This window comes from Populus nigra, chromosome 19 (genome assembly GCF_951802175.1).
Source record: "Populus nigra chromosome 19, ddPopNigr1.1, whole genome shotgun sequence".
In the NCBI taxonomy this organism is placed as follows: domain Eukaryota; kingdom Viridiplantae; phylum Streptophyta; class Magnoliopsida; order Malpighiales; family Salicaceae; genus Populus; species Populus nigra.
Window position 1 is genome coordinate 5,405,060 of NC_084870.1, and position 10,152 is coordinate 5,415,211.

Here is a 10,152-nt window from a genome sequence, read left to right on the forward strand (position 1 = left end):
AGACTTTAGAGGATTAACTGGGCGACCTTTTTGTTCTTCAAATTCTCAGTGGGACTTTTCGAGTTACATCTCTACATGTTTTTAACTTGGGGGTCGAGGCTCTTCCATCTCTCTGCGCTCCTTTTGAAGATTTTCTTACGTTAACACAGCACATCTTTGACAGGTGACAAAGGAACTACCACAAAGACATGATTTAGACCTGACAGTGTCATTTTATGTAACCAACCATAGATGCGATTGGTTCAGATCCAACAGAAGTGGATTCTGAGGTGAGTGGAATTTGTCAATCTCAAATACCAGAAGCTGAGATCGAATCATAGGTTCTACCATGGATCTCTTGTTGTACTTCCCCGTATATTTTTGTCTCTCAGTTCTAAACGACCAAGCCATCAACCAATGAATTTTTCCTTGATAAGCTTGAGATATGCTTCCCGTGCACACGTTATGGATCCTGTAACTTCTTCCTGATTATAGTTTATGACCCTCTTATGTTAGGGTGCCCATGTTTGCCTTAGAAGCTGATTTTTTTGAGCTTTCCATAACTCGTCAACTCCAAATATCTGTCCTCTAGATTTCCACATCAATGATTCACTTTGTTCAGGCTATTTATGAAATCTGAAGATTTTTTTTTTCTTGCAACTCGCTATGTGTTTATAAACCATCTTGGAATTGTGTCATAATGTTGAACAGAGCTACTATTGTCTTACTAATAAGTCTGTTGGCTTCTAAGTTAATCCTCTTCCTATTTGTAAAGCAATGATGCTTTAGGATTTCATGACTCGTCAACAATGGTGGAGGTAGGAATTTTTCCTGCCCTAAACTATTAAATAAATATATAATTTTTTTTAAGATTAATTATTAACTTATGTAAATGAATTTTTGAAGTTAATAATAAAGTTTTAATTCAAATACACTACTTAAAATATTAAAAAATAAATTTGAAAGTATATAAAATTGAAGTGAAAGTAAAAATAAATCCACTATTGAAGTTACATCCTTCGATGTTTTGTGAAATATAATTCATCTATAATCGAATCTGAATCGATATTATAACAACCCCTCAACCGGGATAAAATAACAATCTCATGTCAACTGAAAAACAAAGTAATTAAATTTTTTTCCTCTCTCAATTCTTCCTTCCTTCACTTGATTCTTCCTTAGATTAGTGTTTTATAAGTTGGACTTTGTAAGTTTACAAGGTTATTCTCTCACTTTTTTTATTTTTTTTCCTTAGATTTTTTTATATGTTTTTCCCTTACTTTTCTCTCTTTCTCTCTCGCCTTTTCTTTTTTTTTCCTTTTATATTCTGCTTCTGCCCAGTCGGCAATATATAAAAGGAAGGAAGAGCTGATTTGTTTTATTTTTTATTGGCAAATAACCATTTTACCCTTAATAAGTCGTTTTGCTTTTATTTGACGGTTTTTTTTGTTAGCACTACCAAGCTCTGTTTATCCTTAAATTTTAACCAGATTTTATTCAATATATTTTAAGATCTCTCGTAAAATTTCAGTTCAATCTAATAGTCAGATTGAAAATTACGCTCAATAACGTAAAATTGATCAAATTGTGATTTTTCATCAAATTTCTGAATATCTCTAAAAATTCTGAAATTTTAATCCAAGTTAAAGCATCTATTAGAAGGACTCCACGTAAATTTTCATAATTTTTTAATAACTTAATGAAAAATTACAAATTTATTTTATATAAAATTAATCAAAAAATACTGATAAAATCTTGACATGGGCTATATTCCACCAAGCCTTTAACATCCATCCGCCCTTGCTCGTCACGGTGTGCAGCTGCTTATGTTAATACTTGATTTCCGTTCTAAGTGGCCTTTCATGGCTATCAAATCAAATCTACTCAAATGTCAATCAATAATCTCTGAGCAGTGTTTTTATTCATATTCTCTATTCCCTCTTCGGGTTATAACTCCCGGTAGTTATTTGCCACTTTTGTGTTTTCAATCCTTAATGCCTCCACTATCATTTACTTAGCATTCTTCGATGTTGCAATTTCTACTCATCAGTTGATCAGTTATGTTTATGTTTCATGTCTTGTATAAAAGGTTTTGGAGGAAGAACTTCAGGATGGCGAATCTTTAGAAGATAGTTAATAGGACAAGCAGCTAGTTCATCGGAGGATGAAAGTTAGGAACTGTAATCGAAATCAGCTGTTAAACAGCATTAGCAATAGCTTGACAATCACATTATGGACCGAAGAAGAAGGATCATCGTACCTAGCTCATTAGATGATCATGTTAGGTTCTCCTGTAATTTTTCCACTCAATAATGCAAATATGGCAATCCATATGGAATTTGAGTCAAATCCTAACATGGCAGTCAATAAATCTTGTCCGAGTGGTCTCTTAGCCCAAATACCCGAATGTTACTGACAACTTGAACAATATATGCTATTAATTACTTAATTTTTGATTGCTCCAGTGTCACAAAGAATCAAAAGTTGGAAAAAAAATGTACTTGCTCCTCTTGCAGATTTCGTCATAAATGACGGCGTCATCCTTATAGGAAAGCAGACCTGTAGCCTTCCTAAATATAAAGGTGACTGGCTATTTCTTTTCTATGTTGTCATAAATGCCCAGGGTGCTGAGCTGTGGACAAATGAGCAGAGTTCTCACTTCCATAAAAGCTTCATTTGATAAAAAAAATACATCTGCATCACTATGAACATTCCCTTCTAATCTGAAATATATATAATAGTAATAGTTCTGAAGTTTTGCATGTCACATAATGGCTGGAATCTTCAGTTCTCTGTCTTCATACTGCATCCTGTTGGTTTTCATTATTGTTGCTGACCTTAGTTTATGCACTGCTCAAAATGATAAGCAGGTAGCCCGTGCTTAATTTTTTTTTTTCTTGCGTAGGCTTTTTTCTCTGATTGACCACAGGTTAATTAACTGTGTGGATGAACTGATATATTGGATATATATGTTGGCATAAATCTCTTACAAATTCAGGCGTCTGATTTATTTCAATGGTGATGCAGGTCTATATTGTGTACATGGGCTCGCTTCCTACGGGTGAATACTCACCCACTTCTCACCACCTCAGTCTTCTTGAAGAAATTGTCGAAGGAAGGTGAGTGTTCTCAAGTCCATTCTTGTCAGAAAGCTTCTCTGTTTTCTTGTTTTACTTTTCTTGAATTTTCAATGACAATCATTTGGTGGTATGTAACGAGGAACTAGGTGGATGGGGTTAATACTCTAACAAATCACATCCATATCATTTTAGACTAGAAAACCTGTTCAACTGGCATGACCGTAACCAGAAAAGGATATTTCTATTTCAATTATGTTCAGTGATGTTTTAATATTTCCCTTCCATTCCAGATCTGCGGATGGTGCGCTAGTTAGAAGCTATAATAGGAGTTTCAACGCATTTGCAGCCAGACTCAGTCATGCGGAGGTAGAGAGAATCTCTGGTAAGTTCTTTAAAATCCTTCTTCATCAACTTCTTGGTGGAATTGATATTTTTTTTATGTGTGATGACAACAATATGCAGGCCTGAAGGAAGTGGTGTCTGTATTCCCTAGTAGAAGATCTCAACTTCTGACGACAAGATCATGGGACTTCATGGGGTTTCCTGAAAATGTGAAAAGGAACCCCACAGTAGAAAGTAATATAATAATTGGGGTTATTGACTCAGGAATCTGGCCTGAGTCAGAGAGTTTTGCTGATAAAGGTTTTGGTCCTCCTCCTGCCAAATGGAAGGGAACCTGTGCTGGTGGCAAGAATTTTACTTGCAACAAGTATCTATCATCCCTCTTGCTCTGTTTCCTCTATTACTTCTACACCAGTAAAATATAATTGGATGAGTTAATCTGTCTAAAAGGCTAGAAATGAAGGGTTTTCTTTCCCATTCTTTATAATTTTGCAAATTTAAGCCAAACAAATGTAAGTTCAGTGTTGTTTTTCTTCTGACTATAAGATTTCTTATCATGGATAAAAAGTCCAACTTTTTATGAATTAAGGGAAGATTATTTGCCAAAATAAGGTTCCAAAAGGAGCCATAAAATCATCTTGATATGTACTTTCAATATTTAAATTTGTATCATTATGGTAAGAAAGGAATGTATGAAAGCCTCCTATATCCATAAAATGCAATGGTTCACCTGGAATTTGTTTGACATTAACACATACCTACGAGCATGACGGTATTTAAATATCAAATGGGAACGATTAGACAAAAATAGAAATGATACTGACATTCTTGTTTTTCCTTCCATATGATATATGAAAGAATCCATTGACTCTATTACTGGACAGAGGAGTACTAGTTAGATTCTGCTTTTATTGTTACTTTCAGTAAGATCATTGGAGCTCGAGTTGAATTCACTTCAGGGGCTGAAGCTACCGCAAGGGACACTGAAGGCCATGGTAGCCACACAGCATCAACAGCAGCTGGCAACACAGTATCAGGCGCGAATTTTTACGGACTGGCTCAAGGAAATGCCAGAGGAGCGGTTCCATCAGCAAGGATTGCTGTTTACATGGCCTGTGAGGAGTTTTGTGATGACCATAAAATACTTGCTGCCTTTGATGATGCCATTGCTGATGGGGTTGACATAATCACAATTTCAATAGGGAAGGATGTCCCATTTCCATATGAAAACGATACTACTGCCATAGGGGCCTTTCATGCAATGGAGAAAGGGATACTCACTGTACAAGCAGCAGGAAACAGTGGTCCTGATCCATTTACTGTATCAAGCCATGCACCATGGATAATTTCAGTTGCAGCTAGCAGCACAGATCGTCGGATAATTGATAAGACAGTTTTAGGGAATGGACAGACCTTCGTTGTAAGTAGCTTTAATATCTCAAATTTATGTTATAGTCCCAGTCATTTTGTTCAAATTTACTTTGTTATCATAATTTATAGAGGTACTCTTTGTTGTTATTGCGATAGCTGTCCATCTCTTCACTTATCCAGCGGCACATAACCGAAAAAGATGAAAATTAGCATAGTTGAATGTGATTTCACATTTTTTTTTCATGTTGGATAGTCTGTAAAATATTTCTCTGCTTTTACTTCTATATTTAATCAGGGAAGCTCTGTTAATTCTTTTGCACTAAATGGAACAAAAATCCCTCTGATTTATGGAAAAGCTGTCACGAGTAATTGCACCGAGGATGATGCTTGGTAAGTGCTATCCCTTTGGTTATTCTTAATTCATTGTCCTTCCAATAAAGAAACTAACCTTCATCCATGTGGTATATAAGGTCTTGCTGGAATAATTGTATGAACAGTAGCTTAGTGAAGGGAAAGATTGTCATATGTGATATGACAGATGCATCAGTGACAGATGAAGCTTTTAGGGCCAGGGCCCTTGGCTCAATTATGTTGAATGACACATATGAAGATGTTTCCAATGTAGTGCCCTTACCTGCATCTAGTTTGAACCCTCATGACAGCGATTTGGTGATGTCCTACTTGAAATCTACAAAGTAAGATTCTAAACACCCACGTAAAAGTTTGGTGAATTAGTCGTTAAACAGAAAATTAAATTTCCCTGCCATAGTTAGAACTTTATAGCTGCTGAGATCATTTCTCCGGCTGTTAATCATGCAGAAATCCTCAAGCAACGATATTGAAAAGTGAAATTACAGAACATAATACGGCTCCTGTAGTTGCTTCCTTCTCATCACGCGGTCCAAATAACATTGTACCTGAGATTTTGAAGGTTTGGGAATTGTTATGACTATCAGAATCTTTGCATATCTTTATGTTTTGGGCACGACGGAAGGGGTTGCAAAGTGCTGCCTTTTAAGTTATTCCATTGTACTTATCAGATATGTTTCTGGTATTTTCTATTTGCCACAGCCGGATATAAGCGCCCCAGGAGTAGAAATCTTGGCTGCGTATTCTCCAGTTGCTTCTCCATCAGATAATGCTGATGATAAGAGGTCTGTGAAGTATAACGTAGTGTCTGGGACCTCCATGTCTTGTCCACATGTTGCTGGTGCTGCTGCTTATGTTAAATCATTTCATCCAAATTGGTCTCCTTCAGCCATCACATCTGCTCTAATGACCACTGGTATTATTCACTTCTCGAGGTCTTTTTATACTTCTTGTTTCTCATTAGCCTACCACATGAATTTCATTTGTTAAGCCAGTTATTTAGATCCATTATTTACTCTTCCCTGCAGCTTTGCCTATGAACACTGCCAAGCATGCAGATGCTGAATTTGGATATGGAGCAGGCCACATAAACCCGATAAAAGCTGTAGATCCTGGTTTAGTGTATGAAGCTACCAGAGACGATTATATAAGAATGCTGTGCAGTATGAATAATACTCTTTTCAGTAAATGTCCGCAGCACATTGAAGGATCTCCAAAGGATCTGAATTATCCTTCAATGGCAGTTCGAGTTGAAGAAAACAGGGCTTTCACAGTTAAATTTCCAAGAACAGTCAGAAATGTTGGACTCGCCAAGAGTTCATACAAATCAAACATCACAACAGGTTCTCAGATTAATGTTATGGTGGAGCCAAGCATTCTGTCGTTCAAGTCGGTGGATGAGAGGCAATCATTTGTTGTCACAGTGGCTGGGAAAGGATTGCCAGCAAATTCCATGTTATCTTCATCACTGGTTTGGAATGATGGCACGCATAGTGTGAGAAGTCCCATTGTGGTTTACACAATTAAACCTTCAAACTGAATGCCTTCATCTCATTTTATTTTATTTAAATGGCGAATGATTTTTCTTTTTCAGTTTCAAATCTGAAAATCAAGGTATGATGAAAAGTTGTCTTCTATTTAGAGATTGAATAGAGTCCAGCGGTTGTCTTCTTTTTCAGTTTACACAATCAAGTCCCGTTTCAGCTTTATGTAAAACTTTAGAGATTGAATAACCCTATCCTCACTATATGCTGCTGAGTGAGAATCTCTCTAATAATGGCAAGAAAATATTACAAATATTTGACCAATCATACAATAAATGCACTTTTAATATATTAGTCTCCTAGAAATTTCGTTGCTGATATAAAAATAATCTTTTCGTGTCCAGCAGCAATGAATGCTCTGCTCGCTAGCAATTTCCTATGAGAAAATCTCACCCACGAAAATTCTTCCTCCTCTACACTAAATATATACCATAAAACAAGACAAAGAACCGGATTAAAGGAGTGAAATAATGCATTGTATCCCATTATTGTTTCGAACACATTATTTAACTCACCTGGCAAATGTCAGCAGGTATAGAAATAAAAGATTATGAAATATTGTGTGTGCCCATCTTAGGTAAGAAAATAACAAGATTCTGCAATATTAGAATTATTATTCTTTTGCTTAACTAATATAGGAATATATTCCAGTTATGCACGAAATTTATTCTTAACGTATTAAGAAATCTCAGGTGTAATTCTATAGAAGCATTGTTCTCAAGGTGAGAAAATTTCATTGATGGCTACTGAATCCTTGACTCTGCCCAATCCAACATATAAAATACTCCTCGGTCCCTTTAGGTTTGAGCAATAAACAATGGCGCAGTACGGATCTATCCCGCTCTGTATTCTTACACTAAGCATTAGTGTATTGTTTTGCAGTGCTACTGGTGATGATAGAAAGGCAAGTGCATGTCTTTGTTTTTTCCTTTGTTCTTTCCATGCATGATAACTTGAGGGGATGAGATTTTCTCCTTTTTTTTTAATACTACATCGGATTAACTATGTTTATAAAGCAGGAATACGTAGTGTATATGGGGTCACTTCCAGAGGGTGAATACTCGCCATCATCTCACCACCTCAGTTTGCTTCAAGAAGTTGTTAAGGACAGGTTGAAATACTTTTCAAATTTCAAGATTAGTAGTTCTTTTACCATTCTTGTATAAATGTTGCCTTTCGCTTGTTTCTCTCTGCAGCTCTTCTGAAAATGTCCTTGTTAGAAGTTACAAAAGGAGTTTCAATGGATTTTCTGCAAAGCTCACAAGTGAGGAGGCACAAAAGCTAGCGAGTGAGTTTTGCCAACAATTTTTTTTTTAATGTTTCACGTAAATTACATGTATTTAATCGGTCTTTTTATTTTTTACATGATGTGGTATGCAGGTAAGAAGGAAGTGGTCTCTATTTTTCCGAGTACAACTCTCCAACTTCAAACAACAAGATCTTGGGACTTTATGGGTTTCAATGTGACTGCAAGTGGAAAACGAGGCACTCATAGTGATATTATTGTTGGTGTCATTGATACTGGAATTTGGCCAGAATCAGAGAGTTTTAATGATGATGGTTTCGGCCCTCCTCCCAGGAAGTGGAGGGGTGCCTGCGAAGGTGGCGAGATGTTAGATTTTAACAAATGAAAATGCAAAAGAGAACGAATATCAACCTCTTGCTCTCTGTTTTTATTGATTATTAAGACTACTTGAAAACATTGAAAAAATAAAGCTTTAAAGGCAAGTAACAGCAACATTATCTCCTGCTGTTACATAACAGAATTCAAAGGATAATAATTAAACAAAAGGATTATATCAATCCTAACAGAAATTGACTAATTCAAATAGCTAGTGTTTTATTAAAACTAAAACTCATAATAGCTTCCACATCAGCAGATTCCACATCAGCTGTTTCTTCATCAGCAACTTCTTCATCAGCAGCTTCTTCAGCAACAGCTTCTGAGACATGAATTCAACACTCCTCTTTGGCTCTGAAGCTGCAGACTCCAAGTCTCTGCCTAAAGAATTCATACTTTGCTTGAGGAAGCGGCTTGGTCAGAATATCAGCATTTTGATTTTCTGTTTTGCAATAGATTAGCTGTATTTCACCTTCTCTTTGAACTTCTCTTAGGAAATAGAGTTTCAGTTTGAAATGTTTTGTTTTGCCATGAAACACAGGATTTTTTGCAATTGCAATTGCAGCTTGATTGTCTACAAGTATTTGTGTGCTTTCCTTTTGCTCCATCTGCAGATCAGCCATTAACTTTCTAATCCAAATAGCCTGATTCACAGCAGCAGTAGCAGCAACATACTCTGCCTCAGCTGTGGATTGAGCAATGACTTCTTGCTTCTTTGAACTCCATGAAAAAATGGCAGAACCAAAACTAAAACAATAACCTGAAGTGCTTCTCATATCATCAACACAGTTGGCCCAATCACTGTCAAAATAACCATGGAGTATGGAGTTTTTGACTTGACAGAACTTCAATCCATAGTCAATTGTTCCCTTAATATATCTGACAATTCTTTTTGCTGCCTGAAAGTGAATTTCACTTGCACAATGCATATACCTTGACAGTATACTTGTAGCATTCATAATGTCGGGTCTTGTTGCAGTAAGATACATCAAGCATCCTATTAAGGTTCTGTAGAGTGTTTCATCAATCTTTGCAGCTCCATCTTCTTTGCAAAATTTCTCCTTTTGATTCATTGGTGTTGCTGTTGATCTGCACTCTTCCATGTTGAACTTCTTTAAAATCTCTTTGGCATATTTTTGCTGACATATGAAGATTTCATTCTGCTTTTGTTGAACTTCCATGCCGAGAAAGAAAGTCATCTTTCCCAAGTCAGTCATTTCAAAGACTTTCTTCATTTCTCTTTTGAACACATCAATCTGCTCCATGTTACTTCCTGTCACAAGTAAATCATCCACATAGAGAGAAACCACAAGCAATTCATCATTGATTTTTCTGAGATAGAGTGTAAATTCACTTAGACTTTTTGTAAAGCCTAAGTCTAACAAATGAGCATCAATCCTGCTGTACCAAGCCCTTGGTGCTTGCTTTAAACCATAGAGAGCCTTTTTCAGCAAATATACTTTCTCCTCTTCTCCTTGAACAACAAAACCTTCAGGCTGCTCCACGAATATTTCCTCCTCCAAATATCCATTTAAAAAAGCAGATTTGACATCCATTTGATGTATAGTCCAGCCATTTTGAGCAGCAAGAGCAAGCAACATTCTTATAGTATCAAGCCTAGCAACCGGAGCAAAGGTTTCTGAAAAATCCACCCCAAACATTTGAGCATATCCCTTGACAACAAGTCTTGCTTTGTGTTTATTTATAGAACCGTCAGCATTGAACTTGGTTCTATAAACCCATTTGACTCCTATGGCCTTTTTATATGCAGGTCTGTTCACAAGCAACCAAGTCTGATTCTTCTCAATCATCATAAGCTCCTCCTTCATTGCAGCCATCCAATGTT

General features: G+C 36.3%; 2 protein-coding genes across 2 annotated transcripts in view; both read left to right on the top strand.

The window, feature by feature from the left end:
• Positions 1 to 2,750: 2,750 nt before the first annotated feature.
• Positions 2,751 to 6,681, top strand: LOC133679317 (subtilisin-like protease SBT4.3). Its single transcript, XM_062101867.1, has 10 exons — positions 2,751 to 2,849; positions 3,007 to 3,098; positions 3,350 to 3,441; positions 3,522 to 3,768; positions 4,326 to 4,821; positions 5,068 to 5,162; positions 5,243 to 5,467; positions 5,592 to 5,703; positions 5,844 to 6,057; positions 6,170 to 6,681. The coding sequence occupies exons 1-10, from the start codon at positions 2,751 to 2,753 to the stop codon at positions 6,679 to 6,681; spliced, it is 2,184 nt and encodes a 727-aa protein (XP_061957851.1).
• Positions 6,682 to 7,704: 1,023 nt separating this feature from the next.
• LOC133679199 (subtilisin-like protease SBT4.6) overlaps positions 7,705 to 10,152 on the top strand; it is a 5,201-nt gene continuing 2,753 nt past the window's right edge. The window contains 3 exon segments of the mRNA XM_062101731.1: positions 7,705 to 7,796; positions 7,882 to 7,973; positions 8,066 to 8,312. Coding sequence (XP_061957715.1) covers positions 7,720 to 7,796; positions 7,882 to 7,973; positions 8,066 to 8,312 — 416 coding nt within the window. The 5' untranslated portion in view covers positions 7,705 to 7,719.

What these genes read in the sequence shown, in the direction of transcription:
- LOC133679317 (XM_062101867.1), top strand. Translation starts at nt 2,751, where the DNA reads ATGGCTGGAATCTTCAGTTCTCTGTCTTCATACTGCATCCTGTTGGTT. An exon ending in TTGTACCTGAGATTTTGAAG is followed by an intron (nt 5,704 to 5,843) that starts GTTTGGGAATTG and finishes TATTTGCCACAG; the next exon opens with CCGGATATAAGCGCCCCAGG. An exon ending in ATCTGCTCTAATGACCACTG is followed by an intron (nt 6,058 to 6,169) that starts GTATTATTCACT and finishes TCTTCCCTGCAG; the next exon opens with CTTTGCCTATGAACACTGCC.